Genomic DNA, 26382 nt, shown 5'->3' on the forward strand with positions numbered 1-26382 from the left:
CAAAATGAATACCACCACTTCTGCTACAACCTATACTAGTATTACTATGTTGGGTTTGATTTTGTGAAGGAACAAAGCATGATTTTTCATTTATATACGGTGCCTAAGGAAAGTCTTCAACCCCTTCAAACTTTTTTGCATGTTGTGTCAGTGCCTCAGTGTTTCATGAATTTAAATTAGGATTTTTAGGGATTTAAGTTGGGGCTATGACTGGGCTACTCAAGGACATTTACTTTTTTGTTCCTTAGCCACTTCAGTGTAGTGTTGGCTGTGTCCTTCAGGTCATTGTCATGCTGAAAAGTGAACTTTTCTGGATATGATCTTTGGTTAAGCCTTATCGTTATGGGTTTCAGGATACACAGTGATCAATGAGAACTGCCCTGGTGCTGAATGGAACATCATGTGTCGGGGATGCTGTGAGTACGACCAGATCCGCTGTAAGTGCCCCAGCCAAGGGGATGTGGTCGGCTATGCTGTTCCATGCTGCCGCAATGCAGAAAATGAGTGTGATCCCTGCATTATCCACCCAGGTAATATAATGAACTGAATCATGCATCTTGTTCTAGCAATGTGTGCCTTTTCACTATAACAGAGCACCTTACTGTATTTGTCACAATACATTTCCAACCATTTCAGAGCCTCCTCTCTCAAGGATTTGAGAATTTGCACTCTCCCCAAACAATCTTAACTTCTTATATTCTTAAGTACTACATTCCTCTATATTCTGTATTGGTCCTGGACGTTTAATTTGCAGCATCATAACAAGTATAATTCCATAATTCATTTGTATCTTACTTCACTTTCACGTTTTTTAAATACATGTATTATCATCCAACTGGTCATATAACATGTCTTTGGGATTTATATTCATTATTATTATCAAAATAGGAAACCATAGCTGATTATAATGTGAGTAATTTGCTTTTTCTGAAGCCTTCCTGATGACTTTACCAGATGTCTTCTAGATTGCAGAGACCTATTATTTTTATACTTCAGGAAGCATGAATATCTAATGGCAGACTTAATATATCATGCAGCTCCTTTAGTTTCTTGACAAAGACAATCTCTCTTTTCCTTTTCCCTTTCCAAGGCTGCAGTATATTTGAAAACTGTAAGCGTTGTCACAATGGGACCTGGGGCATGCAAGATGACTTCTTTGTTAAAGGAAAGTACTGCACTGAGTGTCGTAAGGGCTGGTCTGGAGGAGACTGTATGAGTGAGTATCTTTAGCAGCTTTTCCTTCAAAACCTAGGTGAAGAACCTGAAGCATGATTCTGTTGGTCTGTAAATGGTAATTCAAAATTAGTTCTATTATATTCTCAGTCTTCAGACAATGTTGTTGAATATCTGCTTCTAATGGAGGTTCTAGTATGATTCAATGACACTCTTTTAAATAGTTTCAAAGACAGATTTCCTTAATGGAGAAAGTGTCTGGATATAAATATTTAAAATAATTCAGGACCTTGGATAGCTTTTATTAGATTCAGATATGCAAGAACAGCAAAATCCCAGGGGGTTAGTTCCATGAAAACGAGATGCTCGGTTCAAGATACAGTGCCCTCCAGATTCATCCATACCCTTGAATAAATAAGGACAAAAAACAGCATATGTCCTGCTGAACAATGTCTAAAAATGGTATACTGTAATCTTATTAGCATAATGCAAAGTAATGCTTGTCAAAATTCCAGAAAACAGGAGCATCACATTTATTCACAACTTTAAGTATTCCTTTAAATACAATTCAACAAAAACAAATATACAAAAGCATTCTGTTATTTGGAATTTCAAGAGGCCTGTGAAGGTGTCCTGTTTCCCGGGGGTATAAAGGAGGCAAAAGACATTCAGTAGCAGCAGGCACTATCATAGTTAAGGTCAGAGAGCTCTCCAGAGACTGCTGGCAAATGGTCATTGACCACCACAAGTTGGGGGATGGCCATAAAAGAATCCACAAAAGCTGAATCTACCACATTTCACTGTAGTGTCCATCATTATGAAATTTAAGGCTACTGGTACAGTGGCAACCCTGGAAGGAAGACGACACATGTGTATCTTGCCACCATGGGCACATGAATCCAAACGCAAGAGTTGGAGATCCCCAAGACAAGCTGGCATCTTCAGATTACAAAGTGTCGAAAACTACCATTTAACTTTGCCTACATTAATGAGTGATTCATAGCTGGGATGTAAGGAAGCCTCTTCTGAGGTGAACCACAAACTGTATTTGAATGAAAGTTTAGATTTTTGCACAAGCTCAGTGTTATGTTTTGGTGTAAAAAAAGTGGGGCTCATGTTAAGAAAACACTCATGCCCACAATTAAATATAATGAGGGATCTATTATGTTTTGGGGTTGCTTTGCATCTATGGGTTCTGGAGTCCTTATTAAGATGGAGGGAATCATGGACTGCAACACATATCAGGACATTTTGGCCAAATACATGGTTCCCTCTGCCAATAAGCTCACACTTGGCTGAAAATGGACATTTCAGCATAACAATGATTCAAAGTATACACCAAAATCTAGAAAGAAATGGTTAACTGCATACAAATCAATGTTCACAACAGGCCAACTCAATCTCCAGACCTCAATCCAATAGAACATTTGTGGTTTGAACTGAAGAAGGTAGTTCACATACAGAGACAAAAGGGTTTGAAAGACCTAGAGCAATTCTGCCTGGAGGAATGCTGATAAATCCCCCCTCTGAAGTGCCAGAACCTCATTGAACACTACAGGAGGGATCTTTTCAGTGTAATCCATGCCAGAAGAGGATTTACAATGTACTAACTATAAGGGGTGTGAATAAATGTGACCTCCTGTTTTCTGGAAATTAATTCTTATGACAAATATGACTTTGCTGTGTACAGTGTTAAGATTACAGTATAACTTTCTCAGACTTCTTTCCAGTAGGACATATTATCCAATCCATAAATCTTCCTTTTATAATGTTGTTTTTTATTCCTATTTATTGGATATGAATAGTGGGTGGCATGGTGGCATGGTGGCATGTACTGCTGCCTCACAGCTCCAGCATCCTGGTTTTGAATCTTGGCTTGGGGGCCTGTCTGTGTGGAGTTTGCATATTCTCCCCATGTCCATGTAGGTTTTTTCTGGGCACTCTGTTTTCCTCCCACCATCCAAAAACATGTAAGTTAGGTTAATAGGCCTCACCCTGTAGGCCTGTGCATGTGTGCTGCCCTGTGATGGACTGGCATCCCATCCTGGGTGTATTCCTGCCTTGCACCCTATGCATGATGGGATTGGCTCTGGCTTCCCTGCAACCCTCACCAGGATAAGCAGTTTCAAAAATGGATGGATGGGTATGAGTAAATTTGGAGGGTACTGTAGTTAATTGTCTAGAAATTCTTAAAGTTACAAACTAAAATGGGAAACTACAAACTGAGAAAAAGACAATAACTGTATCAGAGATTGTCTTCAGTTTGACTTTCTTAATTTTATGGAAAACACTGTCTTACTTTCAATATTAAAAACCTTAGTAGACTGTAATATATACACCGATCAGCCATAACATTATGACCACCTGCCTAATATTGTGTAGGTCCCCATTTTGCCGCCAAAACAGCCCTGACCCGTCGTGGCATGGACTCCACTAGACCTCTGAAGGTGTGCTGTGGTATCTGGCACCAAGACGTTAGCAGCAGATCCTTTAAGTCCTGTAAGTTGCGAGGTGGGGCTTCCATGGATCAGACTTGTTTGTCCTGCACATACCTTAGTATGCTAAGCTCCCCAGATGCTCGATTGGATTGAGATCTGGGGAATTTGGAGGCAGAGTCAACACCTTGAACTCGTGATTCATCAGACCAGGCCACCTTCTTCCATTGCTCCGTGGTCCAGTTCTGATGCTCACATGCCCATTGTAGGTGCTTTTGGCAGTGGACAGGGGTCAGCATGGGCACCCTGACTGGTCTGCGACTACGCAGCCCCATACGCAACAAACTGCGATGCACTGTGTGTTCTGACACCTTTCTATCAGAACCAGCATTAACTTTTTCAGCAATTTGAGCTACAGTAGCTCATCTGTTGGATCGGACCACACGGGCCAGCCTTTGCTCCCCACGTGCATCAATGAGCCTTGGCCGCCCATGACCCTGTCGCCGGTTCAGTGCTTTTCCTTCCTTGGACCACTTTTGATAGGTACTGACCACTGCAGTCCGGGAACACCCCACAAGAGCTGCAGTTTTGGAAATGCTCTGACCCAGTCGTCTAGTCATCACAATTTGGCCCTTGTCAAAGTCGGTCAGATCCTTACGCTTGCCCATTTTTCCTGCTTCTAAACACATCAACTTTGAGGACAAAATGTTCACTTGCTGCCTAATATATCCCACCCACTGACAGGTGCCATGATAACGAGATTATCAGTGTTATTCACTTCACCTGTCAGTGGTCATAATGTTATGGCTGATTGGTGTATATATATATATATATATATATATATATATATATATATTACTCTTTGAAAATATGAACCATACAGATGTTCCTGCAAACATATGCCAGGAAGGGGAACCAGTTTGAATTGATTCATAGCTGTATTCCTCCCCTATTCTTTCAGAATGTGGAGGAGTTATCAATGCATCTAGGGGTTACATTGCTATAGAAAGTTACCCCACCAATGCACACTGTGAATGGACACTGCATGTCAACCCTGCCTTCAACATTGAATTAAGGTAGGTACTGACAACTCCAAACTCAGGTCACACAATCTGCTGTGGAAGTTAACTCCCAATATACCTACTCTTGTTAGCAACAAAAAGCTCACAAAACATAAATGTTATTATGCTCTAATTAAAAACTCTATGAGCTCACCTACTTCGAATCTTTATCACACTCAAGATATCTGAAAATAAATATTTGATCCTGATGTTAATCCATTGCAAGAGGATTAGAACAATGAAAAGCTCTTTAGTGTAAGCTAACCTAATAACATGGTGGGATCCTTGTAATAAAATGGCCTAAGAATAATATTAGGCAAAACACAAATGAGTAGATTCCAGAGAATGTTGTCAAAACAATGCAAAATAACAATATAAAGTTATATTTATATACTGACAACACTTGAGTTGTGTCAGTTCAAGTTATCAGCTCCACAATTCTTGTATCACAAACTGGTGGAGGCACCATTCCGAAACCACGGATGTCCAGGAGAGGAGGATAGGCCAGGGAGGTGAACTGCTCTGATGGAGCGGAGCCTTGGCTGCGCCCACAGAAGCAGACAGCATGCTAGACAGTACAGACCTCCTTGCCTGCTGATATAGGCAAACATCGCTGTGTTATCTGTCAAATTGTGAGGGCTCTGCCACCAATGGAGTGCCTTCCAGCACGAGTGACGGCGAGGGTAAATCCTGAGAGACCTGAACCACCACTGCAGCAGCCTCAATTGGAGGAGTCCAAGGGGGAGGGTCTGTGATGCAGCCACTAGGAGGCCCAGCAGCCTCTGGCAAAGGGACACCCTGACACGAGCTCTCAGTCAGAAGAGGGAGAGACACGTGTGTATGGTGGCAACTCTCTCTGGTGCCAACGTGGCGAGCATGGCAATGGAATCGAGGCGCAGTCCGAGGAACTGAGTTGGCGTCAGGTGGCTCTTCTCTCAATTGACCCGGAGGCCCAATTTGGAGAATCTAGAACTAGAACTAGAAGGCGAAGCAGAGAAACTTCCTGTGCACCTGCGCAATGGGGATGTGAAAGTATGCATCTTTCAGATCCACCGTGGTGAACCAGTCGCTGGTATTGGTGTCCTGGGACATGGTGCGCAGGTTGAGCATCTTGAAGCGCAACTCCCTGAGCTGCTGGGGACTTCATGGATTGCTCGCTTCTCCAGGAGTGCGGTGATTTTGACACAAAGCGCCACACACTGCAATGGGTCCCTCACTCGCGCAAGCTGGTGGAGGAGCACCTCATGCGGGTGAGATCAACACCAATCAATAACAATAATAATAAGGTTTAGTGCACATACAAGACACAGAGAGCTCACGTTCTCGGGCCAGCAAAATGGCAAAAGAGGACGAACCTGGGCAGAACCTGGACGTTTTATAGAACAGGAAGTGGGATGGGACGTGTGCAGGGGCCAATGGCAGCTTTGATACAGTGATGTTTTCGATCATGTTCCTCCTTCCCCTCCCCCTTGTAAGAATACACTTGTAATCAGTGCTTAATTTGTGCCGGATCCTGCCGGAACAGGATCCGGGACCTCTCGGGTTTAGAATGTCTGTGTTCCGGTACCTATGTGTGCCGATCCAGTATTCCCCACCCACCCGTTTTCACAGTTTTTGACCGTCACCCACCCCCCCCCCCGCTCTCACAGTAAATAAACGTCAACCCACCCTCATCCCCCACCCTCCTCACAGCTCACTGGTCAAGGTTCAGGGACCTGCGCCTGCCTCCTCACCCCTCCGCTGTCATATACGCTTTGCGTTCCGGCACCTTTACAAATTTACAAATTAAGCACTGCTTGTAATGCTATACAATGCGTGTGTTTTTCAGGCACATGAAAGACTGTAGACAGTAGACAGGATTTGACTGGACAGGTTAACAATCAGTCCAGTCAAATCCCAAGAGAGATCAGGGTAAATGAGGAGGAGGTACTAAAGGGATTAGCAGAATTAAAAACAAACAAATCACCAGGGCAAGATGGTATATTTCCAACAGTACTTAAAGAAATTAGGGAAATTATTCATAGGCCGCTAACTAAAATTGTCCAAAAGACACTTAGAACAGGGGCCAACGTGCCAACTGATTGGAAAACTGCAAATGTCATACCAATCCACAAGAAAGGGGACAAAACTGAGCCAGGAAATTACAGACCAATCAGTCTCACTTGCATCACCTGCAAAATGTTGGAGAAAATGATTTGACAGAAAATAGAGGAGCATCTTAATGAAAACCATATTCTTGGAGATAGTCAACATGGGTTTAGACAAGGCAGATCATGTCTTACTAATTTATTGACATTTTTTGAACACGCAACTACAGCTGTAGATCACGTGAAAGCATATGATATGATATACTTAGATTTTCAAAAAGCTTTTGATAAGGTTCCACACCAAAGACTGATCCTCAAAGCTGTAGTCATTCAGGGTAATTTAAGTAGATGGATTATGAACTGGTTGATGTATAGGAAACAGAGGGTGTTGATTAGAGGAGTTGCTTCTAACTGGAGTGAGGTTGTTAGTTCCACAGGGATCAATACTAGGGCCTTTGCTTTTTCTAATCTATATTAATGATCTGGACACGGGGATAGTTAGCAAACTTGTCAAATTTACAGATAATACTAAAACAGGTGACTCAGCAGATACAATCTCGGCAGCACAGGTTATTCAAAGGTAATAATATTCAATTGTGGGCCGACACCTGGCAGATGAAATTCAATGTGGACAAGTGCAAAGTAATACATGCAGGTAACAAAAATGACCTAGGAGTCTACATGGACTCTTCACTTCCTCCATCAAAACAATGTGGGGAAGCAATAAAAAAGGCAAACAGAATGCTAGGGTATATTGTCAAAAGTGTAGAATTTAAAACAAGGGCAGTAAAGTTCAGACTGTACAATGCACTAGTTAGACCTCATCTGGATACTGTGTACAGTTCTGGGCACCACACTTCAAGAAAGATATCGCTGCTCTAGAGGCAGTTCAGAGGAGAGCAACCAGACTTATTCCAGGTCTGAAAGGAATGTCCTACTAAGAGACTGAGGGTACTTAACCTTTTCACCCTGGAACAGATGAGACTATGTGGGGACTTGATCCAAGTCTTCAAAATCATGAAAGGCATCGACCACATCAAACCAGAGGAGCTTTTCCAGATCAGCAGGGACACATGCACCCGGGGACACAAAAGGAAATTGGGCTTCAAGGCATTCAAAACGGAAAACAGGAGACACTTCTTTACACAATGTCTTGAACTGGATGTGTGCCAGTATCGGGAGCCAGTGGAGGGAGCGGAACAGTGGAGTAGCGTGTGCGAATTGGGGCAGAGAGAATACCAGATGAGCTGCAAAGTTCTGGATGAGCTGGAGGGCGAGTAGTAGTTGCAGGGAGGCCGGCCAGGAGGGAGTTGCAGTAGTCGAGGTGGGAGAGGACCAGTGACTGGACAAGCAGCTGAGTCGAGTAGTCAGTGAGGAAGGGACGGAATCTGTAGGTGCGTGTCAGCGTGGTGACAGCTGGGTGTAGGAGAGCGCAGGATTGAGGGTGACTCCGAGATTTTTAGTGTAAGAAGAAGGAGAGAGTGTGGTGGATTCCAAGGGGATCGAGATGGGGAGGTTAGCAGAAGGTGAGGAAGAGTGGGGGAAAAACAGGAGATCCGATTTGGAGAGGTTGAGCTTGAGGTGGTGTGAGTGCATCCAGGCGGAGATAGCAGACAAGCAGGAAGAGATACGAGAGGGGATGAGAGGGTCAGAAGAGGGAAAAGACAGGAAGATCTGGGCATCATCAGCATAGAAGTGGTAGGAGAAGCCATGGGATGCGATGAGGGGGCCCAGGGAGCAAGTGTAGAGAGAGAACAGGAGCGGGCCCAGGATGGAGCCTTGGGGTAAGCCTGTGAGGAGAGGTTGGGGGGTGGATGAGGAGCCTTGCCATGTCACTTGGTAGGTCCGGTCACTGAGGTAGGAGGAGAACCAGGTGAGAGCAGTCCCAGAGATTCCAAGGTCAGCGAGGCAGGAGAGGAGGATGGAGTGATCGATGGTGTCAAATGCTGCAGAGAGGTCAAAGAGGATGAGGACTGAGGAGAGAGAGGCCGCCCGAGCACAGCTGAGGGAGTCAGTGACAGCCAGGAGAGCCGTCTCAGTGGAGTGAGCTGTGCGGAAGCCGGATTGCAGAGGATCAAGGAGTGAGTGTTGGGACATAAAGTCAGAGAGCTGACGGTGGACCGCCTGCTCGAGAGTCTTTGAGAGGAAGAGGAGTAGGGAGACAGGGCGGTAGTTCTGAGGAGAGGTGGCGTCAAGGGTTGGTTTCTTGAGGAGTGGGATGACAGCAGCTTGTTTAAATATCGAGGGGAAACACTCGAGAGGAGTGAGGAGTTGAGGAGGGAGGAGATGAAGGGAAGAAGATCAGGAGTGGTCGCTTGGAGGAGGCGAGAAGGGAGAGGGTCCAGGGCACACGTTGTTGGTTTGTGACGTCGGAGGAGAGCGGAAACTTCAGCATCTGAGAGAAGTGAGAATAAATAAAAGGAAGCTTGATCGGTGGTAGGTTTGGGTGTGATGGGAGAGGAGGGGGTACTGTTGAAGAGCCTGCGGATGTCTGCAATCTTGGAGGAGAAGAAGGAGGTGAAATCATCAGCAGTGAGAGATGAGGGAGGAGGAGGGGGAGGGGGGCAATAATTTGTTTGTACAAAATCTACTTGTCAGCACAGTGGAGCTCTTCCACTCAATTGAGTTGGATGCTCCTGTGCTGTATGTAGGCGGCATGAATGTTGCTATTGTCACGCGATATACACTCACCTAAAGGATTATTAGGAACACCATACTAATACTGTGTTTGACCCCCTTTCGCCTTCAGAACTGCCTTAATTCATACGTGGCATTGATTCAACAAGGTGCTGAAAGCATTCTTTAGAAATGTTGGCCCATATTGATAGGATAGCATCTTGCAGTTGATGGAGATTTGTGGGATGCACATCCAGGGCACGAAGCTCCCGTTCCACCACATCCCAAAGATGCTCTATTGGGATGAGATCTGGTGACGGTGGGGGCCAGTTCAGTACAGTGAACTCATTGTCATGTTCAAGAAACCAATTTGAAATGATTCGACCTTTGTGACATGGTGCATTATCCTGCTGGAAGTAGCCATCAGAGGATGGGTACATGGTGGTCATAAAGGGATGGACATGGTCAGAAACAATGCTCAGGTAGGCCGTGGCATTTAAACGATGCCCAATTGGCACTAAGGGGCCTAAAGTGTGCCAAGAAAACATCCCCCACACCATTACACCACCACCACCAGCCTGCACAGTGGTAACAAGGCATGATGGATCCATGTTCTCATTCTGTTTACGCCAAATTCTGACTCTACCATCTGAATGTCTCAACAGAAATCGAGACTCATCAGACCAGGCAACATTTTTCCAGTCTTCAACTGTCCAATTTTGGTGAGCTTGTGCAAATTGTAGCCTCTTTTTCCTATGTGTAGTGGAGATGAGTGGTACCCGGTGGGGTCTTCTGCTGTTGTAGCCCATCCGCCTCAAGGTTGTACGTGTTGTGGCTTCACAAATGCTTTGCTGCATACCTCGGTTGTAACGAGTGGTTATTTCAGTCAAAGTTGCTCTTCTATCAGCTTGAATGAGTCGGCCCATTCTCCTCTGACCTCTAGCATCAACAAGGCATTTTCGCCCACAGGACTGCCGCAAACTGGATGTTTTTCCCTTTTCACACCATTCTTTGTAAACCCTAGAAATGGTTGTGCGTAAAAATCCCAGTAACTGAGCAGATTGTGAAATACTCAGACCGGCCCGTCTGGCACCAACAACCATGCCACGCTCAAAATTGCTTAAATCACCTTTCTTTCCCATTCAGACATTCAGTTTGGAGTTCGGGAGATTGTCTTGACCAGGACCACACCCCTAAATGCATTGAAGCAAATGCCATGTGATTGGTTGGTTAGATAATTGCATTAATGAGAAATTGAACAGGTGTTCCTAATAATCCTTTAGGTGAGTGTATATTGTTGTTCATTTGTACAACATTGTAGAGCTAGTGTGGCCTCGCTCCTAGCTGGGGTAGTGGAGCAAGCGGCCAATGTTATGCGAAGAGTGCATGAACAGTTTCCTGCACACCGCAATGTTATGGTTTGATGGTCATGGTAGAGCCTGCTGTTGTCCTGCATTAGCTGCGCTAATAGGTGACAACTGCTCCCGTGTTCGTTGTGGTGCATGATTTGCTTCCTGCACCCCGCGATGTGTTTAGTTGTTATGACAGCACAGTGGAGCTGGATGCTCTGTACCGTTCAGTGAACGTGATTTTCCTGTGCTGCGCGGAGGCAGCATGAATGTTCCTGCTGCCACACTGTGTATACTGTTATGTCCAGCTGTGGCTACTCAGTGACTAGCCAGCTGTGTCTCATTCAGTGGGTCTGTGGCCCCGCTCCTGCTGGATCAGGGGTTTACTGTCACGTTAATGCACGGAAGGCGCACAAGTTGCTTGATGGCCCGCGCCATATATTTATGATATATGGCCTCGCTCCTAGATGCAGTAGTAGAGCAGCCGGCCTTGCTGTTGTAAGTGGAAGGCATAAGAGTTGACATCTGTAGCCCCAATTTGTATATGCTGATTGCAGACTACGGTCCTCGCTCCTGGACAGCCCAGTTTAGCCCCAAGGGGCCTCTATGGCTCCTGTCTGGAGTTGTGTTGCTGAAGCCCCTAGTGGTCACCTCAGGGCAGACTCCCTTATCAGCTCGCTGCCTCCTCCCTTGTGACAGTTTTGTTATACAGTAACCCCTCCCCCTTGGGCAGTGCTTCCGACTTGAAAGATAACGATAGGTTGTGAATGCAACCCCGGTTATCTGAAAAAGGAAACACTGTCCAAGGGTTGCAAGGTTGCGCAGGAGTCCTAGCTTCCAGCAAAAGAGGACGAACCTGCGCTGACGTCACATTTTATAGAACAGGAAGTGGAAGGGACCTGTTCTGAGTGACGTGCGCAGGGGCCAATGGCAGCTTTGTAACGTTTCGATCGGGTTCCTACAGCAGTGCACAGAAACCCCTCCCCCCTTGGGCAGTGCTTCCTTTTTCAGATAACCGGGGTTGCATTTGCAACCTATCATTATCTAATGTTAAAGCATCTGAACTGGGTGTCTGGAAAATTATTATTTTTCTAGTTAAATTAGTCTGGCCAGGCTTTTTAGGATTCAAATGTTTGGCACAGTGTGTTGAACATTTGTAATTAAAAATAAAGAAATAAGAAATAAACTATTACAATTTGAAAATTATTATATGTTCTTTGTACTCAATTTAATGACTCCTAGTGGTCTCCCCAAAAACACATTTAATGTAGGATTTGTTCATTGATCTTCACAAGATTAATTGTAATACAATTTCATATTATATTGTTAAGGAAAACATACTTGTAATTTCATACATATAGTATGTTTCCTCATTAAAAGTAATTCTAGCCACCTGTTCTTTCATGGAATGATTGTATAATTTCACAAATTCTATTTGAGTTGAGTTCATATATGCCTCAGGTAAAATAATGCTATTTGTTTCACACTATAGCAACTGTGACTTGGCAGGTGGGGTTTCTTTGTTCTGTAATGCAAATGGGAATGATCTCATTGGAAAAAATTACATCCTTAATAATTTGATGTTCTTTTAATGCATTTTAAAGGATGTTGAATTCATAAAGTCCATATTAAGCATTGAAAAAACTGCCTGTATACACATTCAATCTATATACAAAATTGGTTTTCACAAAAATATGCATATTAAAAGGAAATTAATAATTTTATAATACATGTATAATTTTAGGCTTAAAATGCTGAATACATTGTCTGGTTAAAACATCTTTAAGTAATATATCAAAGATATACGAGTAAGCCCTTCAATTAATATTTCCATATATTATAAATATGCAGGCATTCTGTATTGGTGGATGGGTCAAAGTTAATTAAATGAATTACATTAAATTAAATAAAACATATTTAAATAAGGTAATTAAATTCAGGATTCAATTTTATTTTAGCAAGATTGATCTTGTTGTCTCTCTGATCATTTTGTCCTTAAGTGTAGGCAGAACATATTAGCAATGATTTATTTATTACATTTCCAGTAGTAACTGCAGGGTTCTCAATGGGGAAAGATTAGATGTATCATCTGACCCAATTATCCTGGGACAACTGATATTTTTAAGCAGGCCACACAGTAACTGACTTTAATCATTATTTTAGACGTTTTTAATCACTTGATAAATGTTTCCTTGGAGAGTTCACTCGCATCCATTTAGCTAACACAGGCTCCTGATTAGCATTCTATGTTACTATGAAGTACTGCAACATACTAAGGAATACAGACTAAATGGCAATAGTAAAACATGTTCAGATTAAGAGCTTTATAATAAAACATTTTATTTTAATAAGGATAAAGTACATTTTGAGTTAAATAGAGCCAGGCAGTATCAGCCAAGCAGAGTCCCACCCCTATGCCTGCAAAGTCTCTCCTCCTCACAGTAGCAGCCTGCCATTCCTTAGTCATTTAGCCAAGCAACCCCTGAAGGGTAATGGTTATGATAATAACTCAACGTTCCCTTTCAAATTGAAAGATAGCCATTACCGAATGGGAAGGCTATACCAGAGCTGTCGGGAAGTCCTGACACCTGATTCAAGTTCCATCCCTTCCATGGCAAGCATAGCAGAGCCTCACAGCACCTGAAGGTATGCCACCTGCAGTATGTGAATTCCCAGGGTAGGGCGCATCCGGTCTGCTACATTCAGGCAGTAGGACCTTGAGAAAGTTAATCGACCAGACCAGGTTGCAGCATTACACAGGTCTTGTGTTCAGGCATAGGAACCCCTGCAGTTTCATAGGTGAGACGGACAGCATCTGCCACCCAGTGGGCCAGTTGTTGTTTTGATACTGCCTGCCCTCTAGTGGTAGACCCATAGCAGACAAAAATCTGGTTGGATCTGTGGACATGTGCAGTGCTTTCCATATTACACTTTAGGGCCCTGACAGGACAAAGTGTGTTCAGTCTGCAGTCCTAATCTGACACATGTGGAGATTACTCCAGTACAACAGGTTGGTTAATGTGAAACGCTGACACAAACTTAGGTAGGAAGGTTGGGTACGTACTCAGAGTGACGCTGTCTTTGCTTCCTGAGAAAATCAAACAGGCCTTATCCACAGACAAGTCATGAATTTCTCCAATTCTCCTTGCTGAAGTTATCGCTACAAGGAAGGCAACCATGGTGAGAGAAAGAGAACCTCAATTGGACCCAGGTCCCACGCTGGAATTATGTCCTTCAGTGGCGGTCTGAGCCGCCTCCCTCCCTTTAGGAACTGGGTCGCCAGGAAGTGAGTCAATTGTATCATGGCACTCTCAGATAGCAACCATATAAACCTTCAGGGTGGATGTCGACTTGCCCTCCTCTATCAAACTTTGTAGGAAGCACAGTATGGTCATCATGGGGCAGGACACTGGGTCCACCTGCCTGGTCAGACACCCGTTCTGGAAGATTGGCCACAGCTTCTCCACCATGCTGTCCGACAGTCCCATTGCCCTTAGACGGAGCATTTCAGGGGCCAAACCCACAGTTGTGGGTTGGGATGCCACAGGAGTCTGTCTGCTTGACTCAGCAAGTTCTTGCTGCAAGGGAACTGTTTTTTTCAGTATAGTTCAGATACATTGCAGACAACTCAAAACATTACTGTATTACACATTTAAATATAATGTGGAACCAGTGCTCTAAATGTAGGTGTTGGAAGATTTATCTGTATCCTGAGTTATATTATTATAATATATATATATATATATATATATATATATATATATATATATATATAATTTCACAATCTCACAATCTTATTCAATACAAATAAAGAGAGAAGATGAGTGAAAAGACAGGGCAATAAAGTGAAATACATAAAGATTAGAAAATACTGGCAGACCCACACATGTATATTTAACAGAGATCTTTCCAGTTTTGTTACTAAGCCAAGCCAGTTTCCTAACTAACTTAATTCTGTTTTATTAGGTTTCTAATGCTCAGCCTGGAGTTTGACTTCAACTGTCGTTATGATTATGTGGAGGTGCGAGATGGAGACGGTGTGGACTCACGTGTGATCGGCCGTTTCTGTGGGAATGAGAGGCCGGCTACCATCAAGAGCTCCGGAAATTCCCTTCATGTTCTCTTCGTATCTGATGGTTATAAAAGCTTTGATGGGTTTTTTGCAATCTTTGAAGAAAACTCAGGTAATTGCAGTGAATTTATTTTGTTTACTTAAAAGAGCCCCTGTCTCTGTGTCAAAATATTTTAAGGGTATTTTATGGGTATTCTTCCCCATGGGGTTAGGCAAGTTGTGCTTTTATTTTATAAGAATTGCTTAGTCATTAAAAATTAGAAAATAAATACATATTATTAACACTGCCACCTGATAACAATGTTAAACACGCAAAAGAATAAGTAAAATATAAAAATGAATGCAAACCTAAATTAATATAAATAGCCATGGAGAATACATTTTCTCTCTGGTATTGCCACCAAAAGACTCTTACCTTGTCAATGTACAGGTTCAGTCTTTCAAAAATGTTTAATATTTTTTCCCAGCCTGCACCTCTTCTCCATGTCTCCATGATGGTACGTGTTTTCTGGACTCTGCAAACTCATTTCGGTGTGCCTGCCTAGCTGGCTATACTGGAAAACAATGTGAAAACAGTGAGTTACATATCTTTATTGTACAATACTGTAATTGTTGACTCCTCATACTAACAAACTGAATAGATAGTAAACAAGAAAGCCCTCAGTATATCGATTTTCTTCAAGGCACAACCTCCAGGTGTAGTTTATCTGCTATTGTTAACTGGAATAAATACCTTGTTCTACTTGTGGCCAATGCAACAACTCACAATATAAATCAATATGAAATTATAACTATTATTTCCCAGCAATGAAACATTGTTATATCGTGAACAGTGCAATATTACCCATCATAATTAAGGGCTATCAATCAAATATCAATGAATAAAGTTGGTAAGGCTTCCAAAGACATGGGCAACTCTCCAAATTCAGGGAGAAAATTGAATGTAAAAAACTAAATTCCCCCCACATTTAATTTCTTATATACTGTACTTCATTGGTAGTGCTAGACCGTATTTAGAGCCTAAAAATCTTACCACGAAAGAATCGAAAAATTAAGAAGTAACTTCGCAAAACACCGTAAAACACCGAAAAAAAACCTGTCAGCACCCTCCCCCCTTGCCCTTACACTGGCACTGTCAGCACACCCTAACCCCCCCCCCCCCCCGACATCGTAAAAAAAAAACCTCAGCCCCAAAGCCCCACTAAAACTTTAAGTCTAGAACCACCCCTGCTGTATTTTAATGAAGGGATCATCCTCTTATTTACCACTCTATCAGTCAAGTAGCTTTTCCCTGCTTCCAGCGTGTCTGCAGATTAAAAGATGCTACACCTCTGGCATATTGTTGGATCTTATAATGTAATTCGCACTACCTGCAGATAGTAGAGGGAGCTGCATCGGTGGCACCTTGAATTTGTCAGTAACTATAATGAATACTACTACACCTTAATATTATAATGATCTAATACCATAGGAGCGAGAAATCCATTTCTTTGCACATCCCTGTTTTAACAGAGACTATAACACAAATAGTAACTTTGGCCATATTAAGAAAGTTTATAAAGGAGAGGAGGCCATTCGACCCATCATGCTCGTTTGGTGTCCATTAGTAACTAAGTGATCCAAGGATCCTATCCAGTCTATTTTTAAATGTTCCCAAATTGTCAGCATCAACCACATCGCTGGGGAGTTTGTTCCAGATTGTGACGACTCTCTGTGTGAAGAAGTGTCTCCTGTTTTCTGTCTTGAATGCCTTGAAGCCCAATTTACATTTGTGTCCCCAGGTTCCAGGGTGAAAATATTCAGTTCCCTCAGTCTCTCAGTAGGACATTCCCTTCAAACTTGGAATAAGTCTGGTTGCTCTCCTCTGAACTGCCTCTAGAGCAGCGATATCTTTCTTTAAGTGTGGAGCCCAGAACTGTCCACAGTATTCTAGATGAGGTCTAACTAGTGCATTGTACAGTCTGAACATTACTGCCCTTGTTTTAAATTCTACACTTTTGACAATATACCCTAATATCCTATTTGCCTTTTTTATTGCTTCCCCACATTGTTTGGAAGGAGAAAGTGAGGAGTCCACATAGACTCCTAGGTCTTTCTCATGCAGTACTTCATCTAGTTCTATTCCTCCCATAGTGTAATTATAGTGGACATGTTTGTTACCTGCTTGTTATACCTTGCACTTTTCCACATTGACTTTCATCTGCCAGGTGTCAGCAACTGAATATTATCTAAGTCCCTTTGAATAGCCTGTTCTGCCGAGATTGTATCTGCTGAGCCACCTATTTTAGTATCATCTGCAAATTTGACAAGTTTGCTAAATATCCCCGAGTCCAGATCATTAATATAGATTCGAAAAAGCAAAGGCCCTAGTACTGATCCCTGTGGAACTCCACTAACAACCTCACTCCAGTTAGAAGCAACTCCTCTTATTGACACCCTCTGTTTCTATACATCAACCAGTTCATAATCCATCTACTTACATTACCCTGAATGCCTACAGCTTCCAATTTGAGGATCAGTCTTTGGTGTAAGTATATCATATCATATGCTTTCACCTGATCTACAGCTGCAGTTGCATGTTAAACAAATTCTAATAAATTAGTAAGACATGATCTGCCTCATCTAAACCCATGCTGACTATCTCCAAGAATATGGTTTTCATTAAGATGCTCCTCTATTTTCTGTCTAATCATTTTCTCCAACATTTTACAAGTGATTAATTCACTTGTAAAATTCAATCATGTCAGTTATGTCATGCTAAAATATTATTATACTATAAATTATTTTATACCTAAATTGATTTGTTTTTGTGACATTATGTTTTTTTTTTTTTTTGTATTTACATTTTATTTCTACACAGTGCTGAGTTTGGCGTGAAGGAATCACAATATTATTATTATTATTATTATTATTATTATTATTATTATTATTATTATTATTATTATTATTATTATTAATGATAGCACCTATAAATAATTTCCCTAATTTCTAAGTACTGTTGGAAATATACCATCTGGCCCAGGTGATTTGTCTGTTTTTAATTCTGCTAGTCCCTTTAGTACCTCCTCCTCATTTATCCTGATCTCTCTTAGGGTTTGACTGGACTGGTTTAAACCTGTGGTATGTCATCTGTTTTTTTCTTCTGTAAAAACCTCTGTGAAATACTCATTTAAAACATTTGCCACATCTTGTTCATTTTCCAAGAAACTTCAATGTTTGCCCTTTATCTGTTTCACTTCCTCTTTTATTGACCTCTTGCTGTTGTAGTATTGAAAAAAGCTCTTTGCATTAGTTTTAGCAGTCATTTACAATCTCAACCATTTCTATTTCTGCTTCTGTACTCCCAACTGGGCTTTCCCAGTCTATGTTTGGAAAATTGAAATCCCCCATTATAACAGCCACATCCTTGCTACATGCAGTCCTGATTACATTGTACAATGCAACATCTTGGGTTGTCTGTAGCACACTCCTACCACTAATCCTCCAGATCGTTTGTTCAAAAGTTTAACCCACAAAGATTCTGTTTCGTTACTGGGATCTAATTTGAGTTCTTCTTCCTCAATGTCATTTCTGACATATAATACTACCCCACCACCTCTTCGATTTTGCCTGTCCCTCCTAAACTGTGTGTATCCTTTCAACTTGTATTCATCCCCATCATTTTCTGTAAGCCATGTTTCTGTCACTCCTACAACATCATAGTCACCCACCAGCACTGTGGCTTCTAGGTCTAACATCTTGTTCTTTATACTCCTGGCATTGAGGTACAAACATTTCAGGACTTTCCTACTAGTAGTTTCCCTTGGTTTTCTTTCCTTAGTGGAACATCTCCCATTGTCAGAGCTCCCTGCCCCCCTGGTCTCTAGTTTAAGAGATTCTCAATTACTCTGTACATGTGTTCCTTATGTTCCTGGGAAGGCTTTTACTATTCACTAGTGTAACATGAGGCTTACTGGCCTGAGGAATAAAAACAGTCAGTGGCGTCTCTGTGTATCATATAAAAGTTTGGATTGCCGGCAATATTTGAGAGTCCTTATTAACTTTCACACATGTACTGTTTAGAAGAGCTCAAGCTCTCCACAATATGACGAAGGCTACTGCCTAGAGCCAGTGGAAAGCACATATTACTAAGAATGGAATATCCAGCAGTGAAATTTAATGACTTGAACAGCCACTTAAAAAATACCAAAGTGGAGAAAGAAAGATCCCTGTGAGTAAAGTTACTGTTGCCTTGCTATAGAGAGGACTCAAGTCTGACTTAAGTCATTATAATGACTTTTAACAGCCCCCATGCTTCACTTCACTTCATTTCAATTCACTATGCTTTGTGCTGACGTCTCACTAGGCATCTGTCTCCAGGCCAAATCAGCTTCCCCAAGTACTCATGGAAACAAAGCCCTTTTTCATGAACATATATGCATGTCTATACTTACTGCAATGTCAGATTGCATTTATATCTTTAAAAAGAAAACAGGTATGGATTCATTACTTAGTACATAATCTTCATTAAGTCAATCATTTTGAATTATAAGACTGCACACATTTCTGTTAATGGCTTACCAATGGCAGGCAAATTTTGATTCAATGTCAGTTATTAAAACATACATTTGATCATATTTAAAACATAAAGATATGACCATCCTCAGTAATTACTTTTGATCCAGTATTAAAGGGTTCCTTAAAAAACTTGGTTGCTAATATTATGGTTTTATACATCTTTACATGTTGCTAATAAGGAACAAGTGTATTGTGTAAGGAAGGGATGTTTTCAGTTTGATAATATATTATATAAGCAAAAGCTTATTGTTATTGTTATTGTTGTTGTTGTTATGTATTGTTATTTCAGGGTTTCAGGAAATGTTGTATCATGTTTTCCCGAATAGCTGAAACACAGTAGAAAAACTAAAGAAGCACCGGAATTGTCTTCCCCGCTGCAACTTGAGTTATTGCATTCAGTGGTGCTTTACCATTAATATCTTATCCATTATTATTATTATTATTATTATTATTATTATTATTATTATTATTATTATTAATAATAATAATAATAATAATAATATTGTGATTCCTTCACCCCAAACTCAGCACTGTGTAGAAATAAAATGTAAATACAAAAAATAAAACATAATGTCACAAAAACAAATCAATTTAGGTAATTTAGGTATAAAATAATTTATAGTATAATAATATTTTAGCACGACATAACTGACATGATTGTCTTGGCTCAGATTTTTATAATTTATACCATTTACCCTAGATGTCATATGAATCAGATTCATCAACGCTATGTCCTTGACCATTTTACACACTGAAACGTGTTTTTTCTTTCTCACTGCCTCCTCTTTTACTGGTCTGTCAAGACACCTAATACTAGATATTAGATTAAGAGCTTATAATAAAATAAAAACCAAAACACAACTTTGGTGCTTATGAGATTGTTTGTACAGTATAGTCACCCTTTTCATATTTTGTATGGAACTGAATATTTCAGCTCTCCCTTGGCTGTTTGTGCATGGAGTCAGGCACTATTTTCATTGTAGTGTGTGGCTACCAGTCATATATTAAGAATAAAATAATAATATTACTGATGAAAATATTGCCCTTGGCAAAGGTTAATATTTTTGCACATAGTTGCACAGCTCTATATACACTTTTACACATATCTCAGAGTGTGCTACAGAACAAAGAACATCTGCAAAACTAGGACTGTGAAGTGGGCATCCAAAAGAACAAACAGAACTGTGTGTTTTGGCAGTGCAGTGTTATGATGAAGTGCCACAGGTGCTTGATCTTAAATGTGTATATAAAAATACAACTTTCCTTAAAAACATTTTAAGAAAGAAAACATCTATTCCAATTATTCCTATAGGCAAACATATTACCCTGCTTCTCACATACAAGTAATATTACAAATGAATAAAGGAAGGCTGCATTAACCTTAAAATAACATTTAAATGCAAATTGCAAATGCAATTCTCCAAAAATGTTCTTTTGGCAAAATGTAGCTTTTAATCTCCCAGAGTTTGATCAATTCAGTTGCTGTATTTTGCCTTTCTCCATATATAATATGTAATCAATAATTAATTAAAGGCAGGCTTTATAATTATGAGGGGCTGTTCAATAAGAAATAACAGAAAATATATATATACCAAAGTGGATATATCATATAGTAGAAACAATATTCATATACAACAACTTCAGCAACTAAAGCTGAAGGAGTTTCAACTGACTGCAATAGGTTGTTTTTTCCTATCCCCACAGAATTTCCCAAATCTTTTCTCAAATGACACGTGCCTTACTACCTGATAAGGACATTATATATACAGTTAGACCATCAGTTACATGGGTTTAAGTTATACTGGGTCAGTTATTCATGCATTACATAATGTGACCAATATTTACACAGTACGTGGTATTGCTCTGGCACATAAAACAGAGGTACATAAGGCAATAGAGCCGATTATTGCCAATAGTGTGTTCACCAATTCAATTGAAATGAATTTAATTTAATTCACCATTAAAACAAGTTAGCACATTTTTTTACTTTTTTGGAAAACAACTCATTGTGTGTCATTGGTGACAAGAATGTGTGATTTAGATAAGGTTGAGAAACATGTTAATCTTTGTAATAATGAAATGACCAGCAGAAAGGATCAGTTGCCAATGGCTCTGCAATTAGAGCTAAAACTTTGTCTATGTAGCTGGGAGTGAAGAAAAAATATGTGACACCAAGCCATTGATTCCATTATTGTGTTTTTTAATATTCTTTTATTAGGAAAAAGGTTATCAAATGTATTGCAGTAATACTTGTCTCATGTGTGTTTAATAAAGTAGATTTTTTTGGAATATCTGAACTGTCAGTGGTGCTGTGCAGGAGCCCCCTGGTGCCAGTCCATGGATCAAAGGAAGGGGATGACCTTCGTTTTGGGGCGCACGTCACCTTCCGCTGTGACACTGGGTTCACTTTAAAGGGTGCCCACAAGGCCACCTGCCAACTGGATGGCAACTGGAGTGCCCCTACTCCTATCTGCGGTAAGAACAACAAGCCACGTGTGGAAAAAGACTATTGAAGAAGAACCTCTGGAACAAAGTTTTCACAATAGACTACTGCTTTCAAATTCTTAATATATTTCTAAAGAAAGAAAACCAAAGGCTACAAAATGTTTCTGGTAACCCTGTCAAATGATTTTCCTTGAATCATTTAGTATTTAGTATGATTTAGTTTGGCATTACAGGAGGATCCCACTTTTGGAATTCCAAACTTAATAAATTACACTACAATGAGATAGCATTGCAAAAGGTTGTGAGAACTTGCCATTTGTTTACAACAATGTAATGCAATATTTACAAAGAGATCACACTGAGTTTATGCACCTTCAAACCCTGTTTATTATCTATGTTCCAGTGCCAGCAGAGAAGCAGTGTGAAGATCTTGGGAAGCCCCTAAATGGCAATTATTTGCTGGTGTATGGTCCGGGAGATGTCCTTATAGCTGTGCAGTACTTCTGTAACACATCCTACACACTGAGAGGCATTTCCCAATTAACATGCCTGCCAAATGGCACCTGGAGTGGCACAAAGCCCCAATGTGTGAAAGGTTTGACCTCTACTCTCAGCTTTGTATTCATAATATCACTACTACTATGAATAATAATAATAATAATAATAATAATAATAATAATAATAATAATAATAATAATAATAATAATTATTATTATTATTATTATTATTATTATTATTATTATTATTATTATTATTGTGTCAAAGGTGTGTCTAACACCGAGCACGATGGTTTGAAGAGCCTCCTCTTGTTTGTAAACGTTATTATATTCTTATGTTCTTATATCAGTTTCTATTTTTTACACAAGAAACACAGTTGGAGAATTAGATCAATACAATCAATATGTTTTATTCTTGGCAGTTTGTACTCTAATGTTAAAAAAAATAATTGTGCTCAATTGCATTCATTATAAAGAATCTACACATCTTTGAGGAACACTTCTATGCATTCAATAATACCTCAGCAACCTTCTAGGAAAAGCTGTAGAAACTACATATTTACAATGAGAAACAATCCCTAATAGATATGTAGAAGAAAACACATATATAGATACACTATCTCTTTTTAATGGTTTGTGCGTTCATAAGTATACTTTTCAGTAGAGCATAAAGGATTTGTTCAAAACATTTTCTGCACCCCCACCTGTTCAACATTGCTTTTATGGGAGCCTCACATTGATTGTAATTGTTGATGCTTGGGGTTTTTACGAAATACAAAATTACTATATAAACTGGACTTTAAAATAACAAGACTTTCCTTGTTCCATTCTTTCTGCTCAGTTCCTCAGAAGACAAAGTGCAGTGAACCAGTAAGGCTCAGCAATGGCTACTATCACTTGACACCAGGTTCAGGAGATAGCCCTGATACTGTGGAGTTCTTCTGTAATAACTCTTATGCTCTGAGTGGAAATGCCAAGAGAAGCTGCCAACAGGATGGGAAATGGAGTGGCAAGCAACCCTATTGTGTCAAAGGTGTGTCTATCACCGAGCATGATGGTTTGAAGAGCCTCCTCTTGTTTGTAAACTTTCTTATTTTCTTATATCAGTTGCTATTTTTTACACAAAAAGAGAGGTGGAGAATTAGATCAATGCAATCAATATTTTGTATTTCTGGCAGTTTGTACTGTAATGTTAAAAAACTGATTTGTGGTCAATTGCATTTATTAATAAGAAACTACACACCTTTAAGGAACATTTCCATGCATATAATAATACCTCAGCAACCTTTTAGGAAAAACTGCAGAAACTACATATTTACAGTGAGTAACAATACCTAGTAGATATGTACAAGAAAACACATATATAGATACACTATTTCTTTTAAATGGTTTGTGCATTCATACGTATACTTTTCAGTAGAGAATAAACGATTTGTTCAAAACATTTTCTGCACCCCCATCTGTTCAACATTGCTTTTATGGGAGCCTCACATTGATTGTAATTGTTGATGCTTGGGGGTTTTAGGAAATACAAAATTACTATATAAACTGGACTTTAAAATAACAAGACTTTCCTTGTTCCATTCTTTCTGCTCAGTTCCTCAGAAGACAAAGTGCAGTGAACCAGTAAGGCTCAGCAATGGCTACTATCACTTGACACCAGGTTCAGGAGATAGCCCTGATACTGTGGAGTTCTTCTGTAATAACTCTTATGCTCTGAGTGGAAATGCCAAGAGAAGCTGCCAACAGGATGGGAAATGGAGTGGCAAGCAACCCTATTGTGTCAAAGGTGTGTCTATCACCGAGCATGATGGTTTGAAGAGCCTCCTCTTGTTTGTAAACTTTCTTATTTTCTTATATCAGTTGCTATTTTTTACAAACAAAAGAGAGGTGGAGAATTAGATCAATGCAATCAATATGTTTTATTCTTGGCAGTTTGTACTTTAATGTTAAAAAACTGATTTGTGGTCAATTGCATTTATTAATAAGAAACTACACACCTTTAAGGAACAGTTCCATGCATACAATAATACCTCAGCAACCTTTTAGGAAAAACTGAAGAAACTACATATTTACAGTGAGTAACAATACCTAGTAGATATGTACAAGAAAACACATATATAGATACACTATTTATTTGTAATGGTTTGTGCATTTATAAGCATACTTTTCAGTAGAGAATAATGTATTTGTTCAAAACATTTTCTGCACTCCCACCTGTTCAACATTGCTTCTATGGGAGTCTCACATTGATTTTAATTGTTGATGCTTGGGGTGGTGGAAGGGGTACAATCTCAAAGCCCATCTCTTCTTGACGATTCATGAAATACCATTATCAAATGTTTTCATCATATGAAGGGTAATGTCATACACCCCATTCTTTAATCACTTAGATGTATCTTAACAATTAAGTTATATAGGGGTTGTTTTAAGCTTAACTTGTCTTTGTTTGTAGCCTGTCGTGAACCCAAGGTGTCAGACTTGGTCAGACAGAAAGTGCTACCTCCACAGGTGCCTTCCAGGTACACCTCATTGTCTATTTCTCTGTGTATGTGCCATCAACTACTAATTGTATAACAGGTCAACTACATGCCAGGTTGTTACATATATATATATATATATATATATATATATATATATATATATATATATATATACACTCACCTAAAGGATTATTAGGAACACCTGTTCAATTTCTCATTAATGCAATTATCTAACCAACCAATCACATGGCAGTTGCTTCAATGCATTTAGGGGTGTGGTCCCGGTCAAGACAATCTCCCGAACTCCAAACTGAATGTCTGAATGGGAAAGAAAGGTGATTTAAGCAATTTTGAGCGTGGCATGGTTGTTGGTGCCAGACGGGCCGGTCTGAGTATTTCACAATCTGCTCAGTTACTGGGATTTTCACGCACAACCATTTCTAGGGTTTACAAAGAATGGTGTGAAAAGGGAAAAACATCCAGTATGCGTCAGTCCTGTGGGCGAAAATGCCTTGTTGATGCTAGAGGTCAGAGGAGAATGGGCCGACTGATTCAAGCTGATAGAAGAGCAACTTTGACTGAAATAACCACTCGTTACAACCGAGGTATGCAGCAAAGCATTTGTGAAGCCACAACACGTACAACCTTGAGGCGGATGGGCTACAACAGCAGAAGACCCCACCAGGTACCACTCATCTCCACTACAAATAGGAAAAAGAGGCTACAATTTGCACAAGCTCACCAAAATTGGACAGTTGAAGACTGGAAAAATGTTGCCTGGTCTGATGAGTCTCGATTTCTGTTGAGACATTCAGATGGTAGAGTCAGAATTTGGCGTAAACAGAATGAGAACATGGATCCATCATGCCTTGTTACCACTGTGCAGGCTGGTGGTGGTGGTGTAATGGTGTGGGGGATGTTTTCTTGGCACACTTTAGGCCCCTTAGTGCCAATTGGGCATCGTTTAAATGCCACGGCCTACCTGAGCATTGTTTCTGACCATGTCCATCCCTTTATGACCACCATGTACCCATCCTCTGATGGCTACTTCCAGCAGGATAATGCACCATGTCACAAAGGTCGAATCATTTCAAATTGGTTTCTTGACCATGACAATGAGTTCACTGTACTAAACTGGCCCCCACAGTCACCAGATCTCAACCCAATAGAGCATCTTTGGGATGTGGTGGAACGGGAGCTTCGTGCCCTGGATGTACATCCCACAAATCTCCATCAACTGCAAGATGCTATCCTATCAATATGGGCCAACATTTCTAAAGAATGCTTTCAGCACCTTGTTGAATCAATGCCACGTAGAATTAAGGCAGTTCTGAAGGCGAAAGGGGGTCAAACACAGTATTAGTATGGTGTTCCTAATAATCATTTGGTTGGGTGAGTGTATATATATATATATATATATATATATATATATATATATATATATAATTTGTACACTATAATAAGGTTTGCATACTTTTTAACAATTACAATTTTAAGTTAAACAAACATTTTGCATGGTGCTAGCAAGAGCAATAATACATAGCACCCCCTTTGGTGGCGAGCTCCCGTGCAATTACAGCCTCAGTCACTATAGGACTCTCCCTCTG

The 26382-nt window shown here is 40.4% G+C and overlaps 1 protein-coding gene across 2 annotated transcripts in view; it reads left to right on the forward strand.

Moving 5' to 3' along the window:
• Positions 1-26382, forward strand: part of LOC136747820 (inactive serine protease PAMR1) — a 44699-nt gene that overhangs the window by 12658 nt on the left and 5659 nt on the right. Inside the window, exons 2-11 of one of the 2 annotated variants that reach the window (XM_066701046.1) lie at positions 354-530; positions 1091-1216; positions 4570-4684; positions 14688-14905; positions 15261-15368; positions 21625-21825; positions 22199-22390; positions 23134-23325; positions 23890-24081; positions 24748-24814. In XM_066701046.1, coding sequence (XP_066557143.1) covers positions 354-530; positions 1091-1216; positions 4570-4684; positions 14688-14905; positions 15261-15368; positions 21625-21825; positions 22199-22390; positions 23134-23325; positions 23890-24081; positions 24748-24814 — 1588 coding nt within the window. The remainder of the gene's footprint in view (positions 1-353; positions 531-1090; positions 1217-4569; positions 4685-14687; positions 14906-15260; positions 15369-21624; positions 21826-22198; positions 22391-23133; positions 23326-23889; positions 24082-24747; positions 24815-26382) is intronic. The other variant, XM_066701047.1, reaches the window with a different exon arrangement.

The sequence above is a fragment of the Amia ocellicauda genome, chromosome 4 (assembly GCF_036373705.1).
Source record: "Amia ocellicauda isolate fAmiCal2 chromosome 4, fAmiCal2.hap1, whole genome shotgun sequence".
Taxonomy (NCBI): Eukaryota; Metazoa; Chordata; class Actinopteri; order Amiiformes; family Amiidae; genus Amia; species Amia ocellicauda.